General features: G+C 38.0%; 2 protein-coding genes across 2 annotated transcripts in view; one reads left to right on the forward strand and one right to left on the reverse strand.

Moving 5' to 3' along the window:
- Positions 1-20,631, reverse strand: part of LOC308064285 (UPF0669 protein C6orf120 homolog) — a 361,466-nt gene that overhangs the window by 51,611 nt on the left and 289,224 nt on the right. The gene's annotated exons all lie outside the window — the stretch shown is intronic.
- The window catches only part of WDR27 (WD repeat domain 27), a 146,012-nt gene that overhangs the window by 45,404 nt on the left and 79,977 nt on the right, over positions 1-20,631 (forward strand). The window contains exons 21-22 of the mRNA XM_080388533.1: positions 933-1,030; positions 13,245-13,347. Of these exons, the coding sequence (XP_080244659.1) occupies positions 933-1,030; positions 13,245-13,347 (201 nt within the window). The remainder of the gene's footprint in view (positions 1-932; positions 1,031-13,244; positions 13,348-20,631) is intronic.

The raw sequence follows: 20,631 nt of genomic DNA on the forward strand, positions 1-20,631 counted from the left end.
AGCTATACACACCAGTTCTAATAATGAACAGAAGATTCCTGGCAGTCAAGCACTGATTGCAGGACATGGCCTTGAGGTTTCTGTGATGTGTTCAGCCAAATCAAGAATGTGAATGGTGGGGAAAGGAAAGAAGGAGCTTTAACTGTTTATATTTAGTTCCCTGGAGAAAGAAGTATGTAGCCAGCAAAAAGGCCAGGATTTGCCAACACGGATGTTAAAAACTCAGAAGTTTAAAGATAGACATGATTTAATTATTTAAAGGTATGAAGCCAAAATCAGTCCTGTTATAAATGAACACATTTACTACTGAAGTCAATGGAAAATGTGCCCACTTATGCCAAGGTTCAATATGTCTTACAATTAAATGCTGGACTGCTCTTTGACCCTTCCCTCTCCCTGCCCTTGCCTCCTCCCCTAAATATCCTGTCAGTCTGTGAGATGACACAAAGAGCCACTCCCATTGACTCATCATGGCGGGTGCCACCCCTGGACCAAAGGCCTCATGGCTGTCCTGAGACAACAGGAGAGGAGTCAAGGCAGTGCTCCGTTTCTCTGACTGGGTTACGGGGGTCCCTCCACATGCCAGCTTTCCTCTGCACAAGTTTCTTTGTGTGCAGACAAGCTTTTTTTCACATAATCTAACAAACATGTATTTTTTATTTTTTAAGTTTAATAAATTCTTCACTGAGAGGGTGGTTGGTCACTGGAACAGAGTCCCCAGGGAAGTGGTCAGGGCACTAAGCCTGTCAGAGTTCAAGGAGCATCTGGACGATGTTCTTAGTCATATGGTTTAGTTTTAGGTAATCCTGTGAAGAGCAGGGAGTTGGACTCGATGATCCCTATGGGTCCCTTCCAGCTTGAGATATTCTATGATTCTATAAATATTTAAAGCCACAAGAATAGTTATCTGAAACTGATTTCATATTTTACAGGGATCATCCTTCAGCACTCAGCAACCCGAAGCTTACAACCTTTTCATGACAACAGCTGCAGGTGATGGCATCAAACTGTGGGATTTAAGAACACTGAGGTAAGGCTGAATTATGCACCTAGGAATAAAAAGCCATGCTTTGTCTTTATTCAGAGTTGTCATACTTGCTGTGATATACCTGTAGAAATTTTTATGTGGAATCAGATCTACAGTCAGGCCTTTAAAAGGGAAAATTAAAGGCTGATTGGAATTTACTGATTTTAAGAGACCAGACAAAATGTTCATTCCTCAGTTGTAGTTAGTTATGTGGAAGCCATTAAATAGTCAAGATTTATCACCCATCTTTACCTACCTTTGCAGATCTAATTGTATAATAAAATAGTATGTTGAACTGAATGCTAATGGTATTTCCAAAACAGCATGCCATTGCTGCTAAAGGAGGTAAAATTTATGATCCAGCTTTTAAAATACAAATATATTTGTAACAACATTATTACAAATCATGTATGTCATGCTATAGATTTGCATAATATGTTATCATAAACTCAGAATAAAATGCTACACTTTTTCTAAAAAACTTTCAGTGTTGTGCTTGGGGAAGCTCTCGGACAAAGGGAGAGAGTACCGGGAGGAAACATTGCTGAGGAAAAGAAATACTTGGGTCAATCTCTGTTGTGCAGGCTAGAATAATTAAGTTTAAAAGAAAAGGTGTTTGAACAGGATGATGTTCAAGTTTTAAAGAATAATTACATGTTTGCTTTTTGTGCATGTAAACATATATTTATTGAAAGATTTAATATAATTTTTCTAGTACTGAATTTTCTATTTAGGAAATGCCTAATGAGCCTTTCATTTATTTCCACCTTTCTGTGGCAAGAATATGTTAAATCTATAGGGGGCATATATGTTCTTGCCAAAAGCATTGCTGTATTACCTGTGCTGAATGTCAGAAAGTAATGAAACTAGAGACTTCTGGGTTTGGAATCTGTTACCTTCTTATGTTTTTCTAATAAGCTGCTCAAACTGTGTTGCTGAAGAGTAATGAAAAAGTAGAAAGCTTTTCACAGATCACTTGTCTGTCTTTTTGTTTCTAAATACTAATGTAAGTAAGAGCAGGTGAATGGTAAAATAGTTAAAGTGTAAAATCTGGACAATCAATTAAATGAATATGTCCTGGGAAGAGGGGAATAATTTATATATGTTCTTGCTCTATATTTAATTTGGCTAAGTCAGTGTATTCTAGTGTCTGCTGAGTTCTATTAGCCAAACTTCAAAAAAGTAATTCAAGTCCTTAATGACATGTTTTAAGGGTGCTTATTAGGTGTTATGTATATGCATGTGTTTGTTACACATTACACAGTGATCAATAGTAGTAACTATTGTGGAGAAGAAATAGAGAAAATAAAGCATTATTTTTCACTTGCTAATAACTTTCAGCACCCCCCCCCCCCCCCCCAGTTTTTAAAAATGAATGTTCTCTCATTGCTCAGACCAGAGATTGAATCTTCTGTATTTTAAAAACTATTCTTGAGTTCTCATAAGGAAGAAAACTGTTCACTTTTTCCTAATGTGTTCACCAGGTGTTTTTCACATAAATAAATTGGAAATGGGTGAGTTTGGAAAGCTCTATCTGAACTTGGAACAAGTCTCCATTGAAGTGTTAGGTCTACTATACAGTTACACAGACTGAAAACTTTTGCTTTTTTTTGTTCATAGGTCTTGTCCAATCAAATCCAGTCCATCCCTTGCACTGTTGGGTGCTTACAGGAGAGATTAGTTCCTAAACAATCTTATGATGGGCCAGTACCTTTAATCTTTTAAAGTTGTTGATTTGTAAAGTTGGTGCATCTGCCATTACTATGTTTTGAATGGTCCCTCTGGAACGACCTCTCTTTGTTTCTGCTTTGGGTTTGCCATAATAGGTTTTGTTTAGTGAAATCTTTATCCAGTGTTCTTGAAATATAGCAAAGGTAAGTCCACCTTCTCATTTATACTGTTTGCAGTGTTGTGGATAGTAACACTAACTGCAAGATCTCAGCTTGATTGTTTGTTGATTTTGTTCTAAGTATTTGCCCTAGACATCCACAGTGAAAACTGTTTTGCTTTTGTTTAATCTGCTTATTGCCCTTAATGAGTTCTATCCATTGTTACTCTTTTTAACAATACTGTAAAGTACAAAATTCTGATTAAATAGGGAAAAATCCTCCAGCCTGATGCTCTTGAAAGCTGCAGTTGAAAGCATGGGAAATAATTTTCAGACTGACTCTGCACAATTTCTCTGGGATTCTTAGTTGTTTATTCAATTTCTTTAGTGATGGTTCCTTTTTTCTTATTCTTCTGACATGCGTTCCTTTTCTCTTAATTGACGGAGGAATCATAGTGGGATGCTCAAATTCTTTTTTGATCTTTGCTTAGAGTAAATCTTCAGACATGTTATCCTGGCCTGCAGTTTTATAGGTTTTGAATATATTGGGTTTTTTTTGCAGTGAGTTCCACAAGAATTTTTCCATTCAGTTTGTATTACTAAGCTACATTTTTTACCCAGAAAAAAATCATTTAACTTATCTTTTCTTTTGTTCTTGAAGTATTTTGCAACTTCCATTTTCATCATTCTTTCTGGATAAAGCTGTGAATCTTTATGTCTCTTTCACTATTGATGATCTGGAGGCATTCCAAGATTGCTTCAGAGAGTGCCAGAAAGTCTTATGGGTTCCTCTGAAGGTGGTACAAGAAAAGGCATTTTAACTTTCTGATGTTGTCAGCCAACCTCACGCAGCCAGGTCATCTTGCCAATAAATGAGGGAATCTTGGACACTGCTAGTGACTTTTGGATTTACTCAGACTCCTGCTTCATTTGCTTTGAAATGCATGGATTTGTAAAGTTTCATCTGAAGATTTTGAACATTTTTATACTTCACCTGCATTCTCCTTATTTATAACTATACCTGAGAAAAGCTCCAGACAATCTGCAAAGCAGACTTGTGAATAAAGAACCAAAGAGATGTTTTTGGAAGAAGAAACAACTCTACTTTTCTGCCAGGTTAGGATAATGAACTATGAGGCTTTATGAATACATGCATTAGGGTAAGATAATGACCTTTGAACAAATTCCAAGACATTGTGAAAAGCATTTTAAATCTATCTTGTCTAAAAGAACAGCTACTTGGAGAACAAGTAAAAAAACTTTCGCTTGAGTCCAAGGTGGAAACAGTGAACACAGGAGTTAGACTGTGGTACAATGGGGATCTGAATGAGAATATTACAGTTACCAACTTCAGGATTACCAGGAGTCAGACAAACACTTAATGATCAGGAGGTACAAAAGGCTAATGCATACTTACATTGTTTGAAGGACTATGTGTTCTTTATGATGAAACTTTGTAGACTCTTAATTGTCCATAAGACAAGAAACATTACCATTCTACCTCCTGCTGTCCTTCTATTGAATGGATTTTAGAGACATCACAACTCCTTCTGAAGTTAGCAATCCAGCAATGATTCATAGGGATATGAACCTGTTGAATCCACCACTTAATTTTAATCTTTTGGGAAAGTCTCGTTTGGAATGACACACGTTGGTGAGTCATATAGGTGTGCCAGGCTAGGTATATCAGAAAATTCTAATATGCTAAGCCTCCTTGTCTGTCAATCCTGCCTGGTTCTAGTGACTACATTCACCAACATAGAGGGCAGTGAGGGACAGATATATTTCAGCAGTCTAGTGCTATAAAACCAATGCACAGAAAGAGTGTAGAAACTTAGGAATTAAGGAAAACTCCATTCCCTTACACAGTAAACCCATAACAACCCAAAATGGTAGACTAGACTAAATACCAGCTGCTTCAATATGTTTTGTGTCACTTACATTTCACATGACAGTTTTAAATTCTGTTTTACCAGTCTAGACATTTTCAATTTCTCATTTTCTCCCACTTATAGATTAGATAATTTTGTGCATTAACGCATCCAGAAGAAAGGAAGTCACTTTCATTCATGATGTTAGGAGGAAACTATCAATTCAAGGTGTTACCTGCTTCACTTTGTTAAATGCACTGAAAATATTGACTAAACACTTAGTGGTAGCACCAGCTCACATTCACTGACAAAGTTACATGAATACCCTCATCTTCATGACTGGCTGATACTGAGAAAAATCAGCTGTCCAGATTTCTGCAGCAGTTTGCTTGTTCTCTTGCAAGATTCATAGCAAAGAGTCACTTTCCTGAGAGGTTCTAGAATGTGAAGTAGTATAAGCTTTTCTTCCCCAAGGCAGATTTCAGATCTTCTGCAAAGCTTTTAGACACTGATGTGAACCTGCCTTGCTCATCAGTATAACGTGGTTGAAGTCCTGGTGCAGTAAAGCTTCATCCTTCTTTGTGACACTAATTTTATGGCCTGGCTTGGTCTCAGATTTTCAGGTGTATCTTTACTCAGGTTAGAGGCTGCACTGTGAGGTCCCTGAGCATGCCACTGGGCCCTAATTGCCCTGACCAGCCTTGGACCCCCATCCACGCACACTCTGCTCCTTGCTTCAGGAACTACATTTAAGCTCAGGCCTGGACATTTAGTCCTTGCCTGAACGATGTTGTCAGTGTACAGGTCTCAAGTCCTTCCTCTGGCCTTGTTTTTTGCATGGATCTTGACCTACTCTGTAGGTAGTTTGCCTTGCATCCACTCTCCAGGGGAACCATGTTGCAGTCTTGCCTTCAGCCATCTATCTGGCTCCATCTGCTGCTGCTCCTGGCTGGACTCCTGGGATGGACTCTGGACCTGGTTTATCACCTCTCTTTTTCTGGGATTGCCAGTGGACCTTGTTATCAGCATACTACTCTGCCTACCCTATTCAGTTGTGGTGGGACGGTGCCCTGGTCAGTGACAACACTGTGCCATGACCACCATTGGCTTCCTATTTATTTCTTCTTTTGTAGTAGCTATGTTCTTGCTGCACTACGATGTGCATATTCACAGTTACATTTATTTCTCACATAAGGTGCGTAGGTCTGCAAAATGCACACTAAGGAATGCCTTGTGATGTTTTTATTTTTGTTTCTGCTCCAAAAAAAAAGGAGCTGATAAGTTGGTCCTGGTAATTACCAAGCATGTGATCCACGTAGTTAATTGTAACCCAAAAGCTGCTTAATGTTTTAAGCAATACTCCTAACTTGAAATAATGCCTTCTACTTCTGAAAGGGGTAGTAATATAAGTAATATATACACAGCTCTGTACTGCATTATACGAACAGATTGAAGTAATGCAAGATCAATACCTTTGTGCAGGGAAGCTATACACTGATGTATTTGCTAGATTGTGAGCACAATCAACATTTGAGTCTGCTGATCATTCAAGCTAGGTTAAAAATTGAAGAAAGATTTACTGATTTTGCAGAGGTTGTCTCAGAAACATTTCTGAGTGAGTGAAGAGTTGCTCAGATCTTTTCATGTTCTGTGACTGTGATTCTATGAAAAAACTTTCTCTGCTCTGATCATCCATTGCCTTCCCTTTGAAGGAGGACCACCTGCATCAACAGCAGACAATCTAAGACACTTAGTATTTGGCAGAATATGAGATGAAACAAGGCACAAGTTATCTTTGTAGCTGCAGCTTGGGTGTTTTTAAAATGTCACCTTACAATATCTATTTCATAATTGTGCCTATCTGTAGCTGAGGAAGAAGACATGGTTTCTATAAATTTCTGAGGAAAAGGCCCTTCAGGAAGGGCAAGAAAGAGGACCCAGGGAACTACAGGCTGGTCAGCTTTACCTCAATCCCTGGGAAAGTGATAGAGCAGTTAATCCTGGAAACTCTTTCCAGGCACATAAATGACAAGGAATTAATCAGTAGTAGTCAGCATGGATTTACCATGGGGAAGTCATGCTTGACTAATTTGATAAACACCTATGATAAAATTACTGGCTTGGTAGATGTGGGGAGAGCAGTGGATATTGTCTACTATGAATTCAGTAAGGCTTTCAACACCATCTTCCACCACACCCTCATAGAGAAGCATACGAAGTATGGGCTGGATGAAGAGTGAGAAGGGTTCAAAACTGTCTGAATGGGAACCTCAGAGGGTGGTGACGAGCAGCATGAAATCTAGCCGGAGGCCAGTAATTAGCAGTGTATCCCAGGGAGCAACAGTACTAGTTCCAATCCTGTTCAACATCTTTAACTATCTGGATGATGGGGCAGAGTGTAGCAAGTCTGCTGGTGGCACAAAACTCTCAGGAGTGTCTGATACACTGGGGGATATGCTGCCATCCAGAAGTACCTGAACAGTGTGAAAATGCGCTGACAGGAGCCTTATGAAGTTCAGCAGGAGGAAGTGCAAAGTCCCCTTGGCACCAAGTGCAACCCCCAGACACCAATATATGCTGGGAGGGTAACTAGCTGGAAAGCAGCTTTTCAGAAAAGGACACCAAGATGAATGTGAAGTAGAAATGTGCCCTTGTGGCAAAGAAGGCTAATGATGTTCTGGGCTCCATCTGGAGGACTGTTGCCAGCAGGCCGAGGGAGGTGATGCTTCCCATCTGTTTAGCATTAGTGAAGTGCCACTGGCTCTGTGTGAGCAGGGAGGTTGGATAAGGTAACCTGCAGAGCTACCTACCAGCCTCAACCATGATGTGACTCTGTGATTCTATGAAATTAGCATTTGCTCTTCTCTACTTGCCACAGAAATACAGGAATGGGAAACTTGCTGGGGCAACTGATGTAATGTTGAATAAGAGAGCAGGATGGACAAAACCAGCTGAAATTGGGAATTAATTTAAAAGGAAGGAATGGGACAGTTGCACTATGCTGTCAGATGTGCTTGTTATTTACCCAGAGGGAGGGACACCAGGGAAGAGTTATTACAGCCCAGTTTAGAGGTCTGGGCTGCTGCTATGGTAGGTGTGGGGAGGTAGATGTGACAGCTGCTAAATTACTGACGCAGGTTATGGGATTGGCAGAGACAAGGTGTTGGGAGGAGCTCACAAGCACCACCCACTAACATCTTTGGTGGCAGGAGCAGCCTGCCTCTGACTCACACTCTGAACAGTAAAGGAACAGAATTTCAGCTGCTGTTACGCTCTTTGCTGCTGAAATAGCCATTCCTCATGGTTGGTTTTTTTTTTTTTTTTTTTTTTTTTTTCTGGAATAAAGGCAGCGGGTGCTTATTGGACCACTGTGAAGATATTTGAAGAATATTGGACTACTTGGACATACTGAATTTCTTCTGCAGAATATTCAGATGCATGATAATGCTTTGATGCACACTCCCAGGGAAAATCAGTTTCACCCTCTATCAGTCTCTGAAAAGATTTGCCAATTGTATAAAGATAGTTTTAGACATTAAGGTAAAATCTCCAACTAATATTATGATCCTGTGCAACTAGATCATAAGCTCCCCTGGCAACATATTTTAGTAGAATTCCTGCAGCCACATGGAACTCATCTCATACATATTTTAACAGTTACACTTTGAGCCTTAGGGTGAGATATTCAGTTTGAATGAATAGCCCCTCAATTTTCAGTTATTTTTCAGTTTGCATGTCCACTGTGAAGTAACTTGCTTGGCGTCATCCTGAGCAAGATACACATATACACATACTCAGAATGTGATTAATTCTTGGTCTTTTCTGAATGTGATGATCCCATGATTTGTCATCTTTTTTTCCATGGAGCTTTGAGTCTTGCTGTCTGGATTCTGAGGGAAAAAGGAACAAAGCAGGGGCTAGAGTTCCTCCAAGTTTGGGACTAGGGATGCATGAAAGTATACAGGATAGAGAATGTGGTCTGTGCTGGATGTTGTTGGTGAAAGCATGCTGAGCCATACTCAACCCACACATAGGGATGTGAAGGGTTTGGTGTATGTTTTAAATGAAACCCGTGTGTACAGAACGTCTAAGGTAGCTACTACTACTGTTAAGCTATACTCAGATTTCCTAGAGCCTCAGTGGATCTCCTGGTACTGAAGGGTCTCTGAATGAATACCACAGTACTGAGGCAAAGTAATAGAATACAAGGAAAAGTGGTTAAAAAAAAAGACGACTTTGGTTTGTAGTCAAGGTTGTTTTTTTTTTTTTTAATGCAGCAATTGGAATGAAATAGGCTGATTTGTGAGAGCATTCCCTGATTTATAGACACGTGCCATTCTGGTATCTTTCTCTTACAAAGACAGAAAGCACGTTACATTTTTTTTTTCCTAATATTCAGCAAATTGTTTGCAATATAAAAAGATACATATTTTGGAATGTAGACTAAAAGCTGTACAATGGAGAACATAGGAAAAACTTGGCTGTTCGCTGTCCCATGCAATTACCAGATGTTTGTCATGGTAACCCCTGTAAAGCTCTGACCAGAAAAGCGTTCTTAGGAGGCTGGACAGCATGCCAGCTGGCCACATAAAGCTTGCAATATCCAAAATAAGTTTGATCACCACCTGTTGCTACTTAAAAAAACCCACAAACCACGGGAGAAAGAAAAAATAAAGCCTGAAATATGAGAACTCCTAGAATAAGCTAAAGTTATACATACAATGCCTATCTATTTATTCTAAGATTTGTTATCCACTTTTTTTCCATTGCTGTGATACCTGGAGATATCTAGAGTTAATAGATTGTATAACAAAGTTCCTAGTGGATTCTGTGAAAAGTTTAATCAGAATTAGTTTTTTAAAATGTCTTTTTGGAGCATAATTTTGAGGGGATGGGGAGGTAGTTATACTTGTAATAGAACATACACCCTGATTATAATGGAAAAGTTGAACAGGAAAACAATTAAGAAAATAGAATCCAGGATGTTTTTTATTATTGTGGCTGTAGTAGCACAAGAAACAGTAGCATTGTCATGTGACTCAGACATTGCTTTATATTGCTGTGGTATAGCAGAGAAAAGATTAGTGAAAGCCTTGGAAATTACCTGTTAACAGTGCCCTGTTACTTCTTATGCATCCATCTATAGGTGGAGTAAGTGATTTATTGGTCACAGGTGCAGATAAGTCAAATTCTTTTGAGAGGAAGTTGTTTGCAGTGATTTGTTAGGAGACTCTTCTGTGAAGAAGAAACACCTCATTGTGGAAGTTAGCTTTTACAGGTCCTGAGAATGAGGTCTTACTAGTCCTGCCAGCCAGTGCTCTGCTTCAGGAAGAAGGGTGATCCTGAAGGCATATTCAGGTCAGACAGAGGATATATGCGTTTTGTTTATTTTTCTCATGGAATTTTCTTTCATGGGATGCTGTTACATCTTACAATTATAAGATTAAAAAGAACCTTTTTCTTCAAATATTTGTATCAACATTGTCTGTATGTGACTATAAGAAAAGGCACTGAGAAGGACTGTATTTTTTGGGGGACTCTGAAAATCACAAACAATACAACTGGGGCTCTGGCAGAGACAATAAAAAACATGCTTGAGGCTGAGTTGTGGGAGATATCTACTCTACACAATTAATAATGTTTAGTGGGAGCCTAACTGAGGGCAAAATCTTGCAATGCCACATCTGACCATGAAGGAGAACAGCAGAGAGATGAAACACATTGTGCTTCATTTTTGTTTCTGTCTGTCCAAGGTGTTTGAAAGACAGACTTGCCCAAAGTTACAATAATGCCTTTGCTGCTTAATCAGCATCACGTAATGATTGCAGTTTGAAGGCATCTTTGGAGGTCATCTTGTTTAACTCCCCTGCTCAAGCAGGTACAGCTGGTTGTCCGTGACCATATCCACATGGCTTTTGAATATCTCCAAGGAAGGAGGTTCTACAATGTCTCTGGGCAACTTGTACTAGTGCTCAGTCACCCTCACAGAAAAAAAGTGTTTTCTGATGTTCAGAGTGTCCTGCATTTCAGCTTTTGCCTATTGCCTCTTGTCCTGTCTCTGGGTGCCATTGAAGAGAGCCTAGCTCTGTGTTCTTTGAAGTGTGCCTCCAGCTCCTTGATGGCTGATGTTTATTGTGAGGCCACTCTCAAGTATCATTGAAAGATCATGGTCATCAGGAGAGAGATCTGAAGACAGAATGAAAGTAAATGCCATTCCTATCTTCAAAAAGGGGCAAGAAGGAGATCCCAGGGAACTATGGACTGGTCGGCCTCACCTTGATCCCTAGGAAGGTAATGGAACAACTAATTATAGAAACCATTTCCAGTGACTGAGTGCTGGCACAGGTTGCCCAGTAAGGTTGTGGAGTTTTACAGATTGAGGATACTCAAAACCCATCTGGACATGGTCCTCATCAACTAGCTCTAGGTGAGCAGAGAAGTTGGACAAGATGACTTGCAGAGGTTCCTGCAATCATTACATGATTCTGTGAATGCTGTGGTATGGGAACAACATGCTACCCTTTACTTTTTCTTTTAAGTTATCTTGCAAAAAGTAAAGATCTTTGAAAGTATAAATCAAATATGTATTCTGTGACTTGTCCTCCATTGCCTAACCTTTGGAGTCATATATGTTAAATGCTGCATTCAAGGAGACGGAGGTAGCTAGTATTCTTTACTGTCAATAGGAAGCCTGAATAGAGGCAGGTTATTCAGTGACTCAAATGCAGCCATTGGTTATTGAAAGTCTCTGAATATTCATGTAAGAATGATGTGCAAATTGACGTTGAAGAATGTTTTTACATCTTAGTCATAGTAATTGACTGTCTTCACAAGTTGCTTCTCTTCGAATTGTAGTGTTTTCTTAAATAGGAATACTTAAAACAGTTTTAGGGTAGAACTAGCTTGAGGTGAAAGGTCTGGTTACTATATACCTAAAATGTCCATTGGTATCAGTAGGGTTCTTTTTTATACAGAAATTCAGCCAAGTATGTACTATCTTTGAAAGTTCAGAGTTAGGTGACAGTACAGAGTTAGGCTCTGTAAAACGATGTATTTTCGTGCATTCAGAAGTGTCGGTTTTTTATGCTTTAGTAAGTGATAGACATTGGATTAGTCACAAAGTGATGCTTTTGTTTAAGTAGTCCTGTTTCACCTGGGTGAATGAAATCAACTTGGCATTCAGCACATTCCCGCACATACATGTATGTCTAAGACAGAACAACGTGGTATAAAAATTTAGAGATTTCTGCACATGGGTTCAGTCAATCGAATTAACATAGCATCTGTGATTTCACTGGCCAGGAAAAAGTGTATATCACAGGTGCTGGCAGGAGATGTTACTATTTCAAATTTGTTCCTGGACCAAGCACATATATAAAAAAAGAATGTGTGACATCTGTATTATGGAAAAAGTATATGTATTTGTTTTGTAAGGAGCAGGGCAGGTTGATAGCATTCATAAAAAAGCCAAAGGAATAACATAGATTATTATGTCTGATTTGAAATGATACCTTGTAGATATAAAAAACAAAGCTCTGAAATGAGGTATACATATGTAAATGATAATTCTGAATGGGTTTAAACTTGTATTAAAATGTCCTTTAACACTTAAGCAACTCTAAATACTACTTCGTTCCTCAGTTTTATAGTGACTACAAAGATATCAGTTCTTCAGAGTCATGGATTTTTTTAGATGGATATTAATCTTCATCTCATTAAAAACATTATTATTTTTAAATGGGACAAGCGTGCTCAGCTGTCAAAAACTTACTCTGCAATGCTACCTTGCAATATTAACATGAAAAGTAGGAAATTAATTCCTTGTGTTAAATTTAAATGCATTCTTTTCTTTAGACTGTATTAACACAGATAGGTAAGAAGTTATCTACAGTTGTAGGGTAGATAAGTAGATTTATCAGTTTGGAATCTTATTCAGATATTGCCTTTCTCACATTTTCCACATCCAATAAAATAGTGCACTAAATAGAGCGACACAGATTAAATATCCAGATTCCGGTATAAGAAGAGCAAGCAATAAATATTTGTGTTCTGATTCCACATACTGGATATTCATTTGATATAAATTACTTGAGGGAGATTTCTAAAGCTTCACAGAACAGACTGGCTTTCACAACACCCTCCCCTTAATGCAGGGGAGTTTGGCTTTCCCTGCTGAGATGGCTAACAAGGGGTAGCTCAATGGTAGGCATTGCAGCTCCTCATTTGTAAATAGGAATGTTGTTTCTATCTTTGTAAACTCAATAAGGCCAAAGCATGGTTTTGGCCATTGTCCTGGGATAATTTTGTGCGTTCATTTTATTTTTAGTTTCTAATATTCTTTAAGGTATTTCAGTTTTGTCAAAATCCTACTGCAGGGATATTTAAAATTTTAATTTGTGGATTTGCCTTGGTAAATTTGTAGACTAAGAAAAATGGATGAGACCAGCGGGATTCATGAAAATGGCAGTAAAAAAGCTAGTTTTTAGTTGGTGTTAATAAGACTGAAATTTCTCTGAAGGTGTGAACGTCATTTCAAAGGGCACAGTAGCCGCTGCTATCCATGTGGAATTGCAGTATCTCCTTGCGGACGGTTTCTAGCCAGTGGATCAGATGACAAATGTGTAAGTAGTGTTTTTGCTTATTTTCCTCCTGAATTATATGAGCTACTCATATGGTAGACAAAGTAGTCTTTTTATGCGTGTTTCTAGGATTCAGCTCAATATGCAAAACTTAGGTCTATTATATTTTCATATAATTCATTTATATGTAGTAGTCACATATGATTCCTGATCTGTTTGCTCTTTGTTTTGCCTGAAAAATCCTTGAACAAGCAAATCTTAGTGCTCAAAGTAATTGCTAAAACCTCATTTCTAAAAGTTTTCATAGTGCTTGACTCTAAATTGTCACATGCCATCAAAGGTGGGAAAAATGGTATTCCATGTATGGCAGCTTTACATAGTGTGTATGTATCTGACCACTAGGAACTGTGTAGCAGCTACACATTAATTCACTTAAGGTCCCAAATACAGGGTGATGAATCTTTTATTACTGGTTTCTTGTGAACCGGTCAGCTGAATACAAAATGAGAAGTCATTCAGCTGTAATTAGAACTTTCCATAATTCATGGTATAACTTTGATTGTGTGTGTTTCCTCCCCAGACAGGTTATCTTCTCATTCAATGTCAACTACATTTTAATTATTACACTTAGCAAAGAATCCTGAGTTAAAGTGTATTACTACCTTTTTGAGTATGCACCTAATTTTAATTTAAGTCCTGCGCTGTTGGCACAATATTTTTCTTGCTGTTTGCTAAGAAATAGATGATTGCTAGCTTGTAGTATAGGCCTTTGAAACTGGGCTGAGGTTGGGTTCATTGTAAGCACATCCTTTCAAAACATCTGGGTAGGACAGCTGTTTAACTTTCCTTTAGGTATTTTTAGGTGACTCATCAGGGCTATGACACAGGGTTTCTGGTCAACTTCACATTCAGAACAGGAGGAATTTGCTGTTGTGGTTAGTTTTGAAATACTAGTTCCAATCATGTGTGAAGGTTAGAGGTTTTATTGGCAGATTGCTGGAGATTTGGCAATAGCTAATGTGTTCTTGACATTTGCGTGATAAAATATATTTTTCAAATTTCTGGTAGTTTACATTTGAAAATGTATTTTGCAATGCAGAAGAAAGGCTTTTTGCTTTATGTGTGAAACAAAGTGCATGTAATATTGATCTCAGCTCACCTATATGATATATTTAATCAAGATTACTAATAAAGATTGATTTTGAATAGCATGAAAAGAGGTGCAGTCACAAAACCTTTTGTCCTCTTTTTTTTGCATAAGGCTGTTGTTTGGTACTACTGCTGATAAAAGGAAAGAAAGGTATAGAGCATGATTTTGCCCTTACTCCAAATTCTTGGCACATAGTTGCTTGTCATAGGAAGCTGAATAGCTGGACTGCATCCTGCTCCAGTTGGCATGTGATCCCTGGTGGGCACAGTGCCAGTCAATACTTTTTAGTGTGGCTTCTGGGTTGGAATCTTGCATAATTTGCATCGTTTATCTGTGGAGAACTTTCATTGTTCTTGTTGTCCCCTCTGGAAAACTGAGTGAAGTTTCGGACTCTTGCTATAGCTGTACTGTTAGGACAAAATACAGTTTTGCGGCATTTTTAGAAGGCTTTTCTTTAAAGTGTTAAGACTGGATATACTTTTGTGTTTCCTTTTGAAAAAGAAAATTGATCAAGGCACCGAACAATCCATTCATATTGTTAAACTAATAACATCCTGACAGGTGGACTGATGTACAACTGGAACAGTTTTAAGAGTATCAGAAAGCCACATATTTTTGCAGATGGTGTTCTATGACTGAACGTTCTTTGGAATTCAGAAAGCTGCATAAAAATTCAGCAGTGTGGATACAAAGTGTTATCTTGAAATAAAGCATTCTGGAAATAAGTTATGTAACTTTCCACTGACTAGCAACTGCATCTTCAATCATCTTGGCATTTAATTTATGAAGTGCAACGCTTGCAGCCTGTGGTTAACAAATATGATTGATTTTAAAGCCAAAAGAGGCAGAATTGGAATATAATTGAGAGACATTAATCTTAAACTGCCTTTTATATTTCACAATATCTGAAGTGTTTGATAGAGAGGAATATGTTGGCTGCATTGATTAATAGCAAAATCAAAACCATATTTCTACAGGGCATACAATCAAAAAACCAAAATATGTTATTTTAAACAGAGATACAAACTCTGTCTGCCTTTTTCTGTACTTACAAAGTATATGACATATTTTTATGAAAGCAGCTTTGTATAGCTTCTGTGTGGCTGAAGTAGCCACTTGTTATTTGAACTGCTTTTGTGTGTGTTAGTATGAGATTTGTACATACTGTAAATCATGGGTTGAAAGTGTTTCCCTGAGTACTCCAATTTCTTTAAGAGAACCTTTGTCAAGAGCTGTGTAGGACCTGACAGTCTGATCAAAGCAGGCACTCACAGGATCCTGGTTTTGAACTGAGATTATCCTTTCCATAATTCATTGTGATTAGAAAATGTACAAAGTTAACATTTTTAATATCGGATCTTCTCTTCATCTTAAATAGCCTAAGGTTACAAATGACATGGGCTGACTTATTCTTAATGGAATACACATAATATTTTAACTTCTAACTATTTTATAAGTGGATATTTTGAGGTTTCTGACTATCAGATGATAGTATTAAGGATGCTGGACAAATACTCTCATTGGGTTTAAATTTCCATTTTCCTGGGCTCTGTACAAAAACTCTTACCTAAACATTTGTTGACCAAAGAAATCTTAGTTTAAAAGGACAAAAATATCTGGAGAGTGTGAAATACTACTTTTAGAAATAGAAATAGCTAATATTTTCCTGTGCTCCATGTAGTTCCAGTTAGCTGTTTTACTTCATGTCTAATTAAGTTCTTCATTTTTGTCTTTGAAGACCTTAGGGCTCTCTGAATAAATTCCAAGTTTCCAGAAATGAAGTAGGGAACGCAGAAATAAAGATTTGGCTCTTTAATTGTTTTCAGATTCATTCTTGCTAGCTCTCTTTGAGCTGTAGACTAAGGGGCACATTTTGACCCTAGCGCTGAAATGGAATTTGCTAACATAAAACTGTGCTCATGCCAAATCCCAAAGCCTGGGCTCACAGTTCACACTGACTGTCCCATACTGCAAACCCAGAAGATTTTCAGCATAACAGGTTGCTACATCGATAGCAAAAATAAATGGTAATGTATGAAATTATCTTCCATTTTATTTACACTTTCCATCAAAGTATAGGATTTTGCCTACAACATTGTCTTTGAAACACATTCTAAATCCCAGATTGAATTTGTGCCTTCCAACTGTGAAGACACCAAAGCTAGAAAGAGTAGGAAGATTGTTTCTTCTTCTCCAGAGGGCATCAACACTGAAAGGAGTAACAGGAGACAGGGTAAGGCAGTTTGATGCTTATACATAACACCAGTGTACCAAGCACTTGTTAACCCCTGAATATTAACATTTGTGCAAAACTGGGTTTAGAGTAAAATCCAGTTATGTGAGTGATGCTGGAAGCATATTGATCAGGGGGCATATCCAAAGAATTCTGGAAATCTGAGAGTGGTGGCTGGATGCAAACTTGGATCTGATAGTGCTTGCAGATTCAGTTGTTTTCAGATACAAGACTCTGTATCTGGCAAAACACAAACTGTATAATTTGTTTATAGCTGACACCTTAGTTTTAAATAGTTACAGAAGTTGATCTTCCAAATAGAATATCAGTCCTACTGAGCAATATACTCTAACATTTTGTTACCAGATATATGTTTAGTTGTAAAATTCACTGGCTCAGATCACATAATAGATTTATGGCTTTCCTTATTGGATTAGGCTAATAACTTATTTGATAAGGACAAGAGAAATAAATATTATATAGCAGAACTCTTAATTTTATTTTTATCTATTCTTATGTCATGGTTTAACCCCAGCCGGCAGCTAAGTACCACACAGCCTCTTACTCTACCCTGCCCCACACTGGGATGGGGAAGAGAACTAGGGAAAAAAGTAAAACTTGAGGGTAGAGGTAAAACCGATTTAGTAATTGAAATATAATAATGATAATAATAACAACAATAAACATTAACAATAATAATAATGAAAAGAAGAGGGAGGGAGAGAGGACTAGAATCCAAAGGGAAGGGAAAAAACAAGGGATGCACAATACAATTGCTCACCGTCTGCTGACAGATTCCCAGCCAGTCCCCAAGCAGCGATCCACAGGCCCTGGCCAACTCACCTCAGTTTACAAAATCAGCATGATGTTCTATGGTATGGAATATGCCTTTGGCTAGTTTGGATCAGCTGTCCTGGCTGTGTCCCCTCCCAATTTCTTGTGCCTCTCCAGCCTTCTCACTGGCAGGGTCTTGGAAACTGAGAAATCCTTGTCTTAGTATAAACATTATTCAGCAATAACTAAACAGTTCATCAGCATGTTATCAACATTATCCTCCCACCAAATTCAAAACACAGTACGGCACCCAGCTACTGAGAAGAAAATTAATTTTATCCCAGCCAAATCCAGAACATCTTACATCAAGACAGGCAGCTTTAAATGTGTTATTTCTTATTTTGTCAACCATAAATGCATTCAAAATGCAATGCTGCTATGTATTAAACTCTTCATCTACTTTACTCTGCCTCATATATTTTGTCTTTGAGAAGCCATAGTGAAAGGAGCTCTATAATTTGAAGTAGTTTAAATTTTTAAAGTTCTCCCCCTTATTTTCTCTAGTGTATGAATTATGGTGCACTGGTGCAGAGTGAGCACACTTCTTCTTGAAGCATGTCTCCCAGCCCACCCCATTTAAAGTGCTTTGATTTGTATTACAGTCTTGGATTGTGCAGATTGATTCCTTTCAGGTGAGGCTGAGGTGGGAAGGCAACTCCTTGAGCAAACCAAGTGTTCTCTATATACTAACAGTGTTCAGTCCACAGCATCAGAGATAAGACAGCCCAAAGTAAAACACCAAAATACATTTGGAGGTTGGGTTGCCAGCACTGTTTTTTTCTATACATCTGCTCCTCTTGTGCTGCACTACTTTCTAATGTAATCATTGCCATAGGAGTTTATGATCTATTTCTTGACTGCCATAGCTGTATATATATATTATTAAAGATATTAGTATTTTCTGTGGCTCAGGTCTGTTACCTATGTGATCAGTTACTCTGATCTTATTTATACAAAATGCTTCCACCCTTGTGTTTCAGTGTTGTGATAAGCTTACAAAACTATACCTGATTAGGTCAAAAATTGCATAAAAGGGTCTAGATAGCAAAGAGAAAAACACACCAAGAACCCCAAGATGTGAATGATGAAATTATGTGGTTGGTCGTTCTCCCTTTGAGACCACAATTTCACTGGAACTTTTTAGACACTAATGAATGGAAGATAAAAGACTACAGATGAGGGAAGAGGCAGGAGGTTGAGACAGATATGCTGGTATGGACGTATGTAAATGGGGGAGACAGGACTTGCTAATAGTTCAGAATGTTTAGTTCGTTGTATCTTGGGAGTATTGCTGATGTTTATGTATCTTTGATACAAGAGTATGCTGTAGTGTTGACTTTAATATTGGATTTGGAAAAGCAGGATATTTTCTGTACTGAAAATTTCCTTTTAGAAAGGTCTGATAGTGGTGTTGTCTAGTACTTATTGTCTTGGTCTACACTTCATACCAGAGGGCTTGCAGAACAAAATGTGTTATATGAAGCAGCGGTAGGGGCTATCTGGGGTATTTAGCTTTTCAGCATCATTGGTTTCCCAGTTATATATTGCTCAAGGTTTATTTTATAGGTCTGTATTGTTTAACTAAGATAGTCTTTTAGAGAAAAAATCAGGAGAAAATAACATTACTAATGTTTACTGTGGAAAAACCAGGACTGACATTGCTTGGCAGAAGGAAATCGATGGCAGAGGATGAATGGCAGAGACTGCAACTACCTCTCTGCCAGCTCTTGTTGGAGGAAATCTATCTCCTTCCTAAGAACACAATTTTTTGTTACTCTTGAACCTCAGTTTCTTGGATTCTTTGGTAGCATGGTTGGCTTTTATGCCTATTATTCTAGGAGGGAAGAGATAAATATTGCTTCTTATTAATACAGTAGTGACTTTACAGTGTGTCGTTACTTTGCTGTCTCTTTGAGATACCTTTGAAGATGAATGAAAATCTTACCCTTGGTAGATGATTTTATGAACAGTGGAATGAAGTGAACATGAGCATATTAGGTGCTCTTGTGTGCTTCTTGGTCAGGTCAGTCTATTTGCTTTATCTATGCCTCTGCACCTCAGACCTGACCCCCATAAAACCAGACTAGCAGTTGAGAGTAATGGAGGATTTTCTGCTGGCTATGGATGTGTGCTTATTTAACTACTACAGAACACCTTTTTTTCTAGCAGCCTGTCAGACTGAACTTTAAGAGGCTGTAGTGTTTAAGTTTGGTAATACTTTTGAGAGTTAAGTGGAAGTATGAGAAATTAGCCTTTTTGCTAAAGAAAAGTAATTTTGTGGAAAATAAACTGTATTCAAATTTAGGCAAAACAGGAAGTCTAAGTAGATATGAATATAAAAGGTTCATTTTAGAATTCATCCAGCAGTGAGGTGCTAAGAGTGGATATATATATAGCTTTATATCCATAGGACTTGTGTTTTCTATATGTATACCTCTTAGTCTACAACTGACAGCAGCTGAATTTTGGGTATCGCTGGTACATATGGATATAATCCCACTAATTGGTTGCATTATGCTTGCAAATTTATTAAGGTGGGGTAATCCTTTGTAAAGCTAATGAAATTCCCTGTTATGCCTAAACATCTGAATGAAGATCATCTGCATCATCTACATCTTGCAGTATTTCTGTCAAACAGTCAACACTGGTACACGAACAGGGAATGCAATTATTGGTATAGTTGATATAGAAAGGAGTCTTAGCAGTAGTTGGGAAAGATCCAGTTCCAGAGTGGGTGTGATTCAACCATGCTGCCTCATAATGAGAGGTCAGGTAAATTTTCTTAGAACTAAATCTTCAAGTAATAATTCCACACTCTGCCAAACCTAAGTATCTTATAAAAGTAACCACAACCTAAATACAGCAGTTTGGTGCTATGTAAATTGCACAGGCAGACAAATAAAAGCAATCGTATACGTGAGACTTTGAAACTGGCTAACTACATAGAAACTAAACCCAGGTAAAATATGAATTTGAAGCTTCTAAGAAGGGTGCCTTACAGAGGCGAATCTGAGATATGGTTTAGATCTGTTTAGGTAATCTCTTTTAGTGAGGAAAATTCAAACTGTGTTACCTATAACTGCCAGCACACTGATACATTGAGAAGCAT

The sequence above is a fragment of the Falco punctatus genome (assembly GCF_963210335.1).
Source record: "Falco punctatus genome assembly, chromosome: 5".
NCBI classification, from domain to species: domain Eukaryota; kingdom Metazoa; phylum Chordata; class Aves; order Falconiformes; family Falconidae; genus Falco; species Falco punctatus.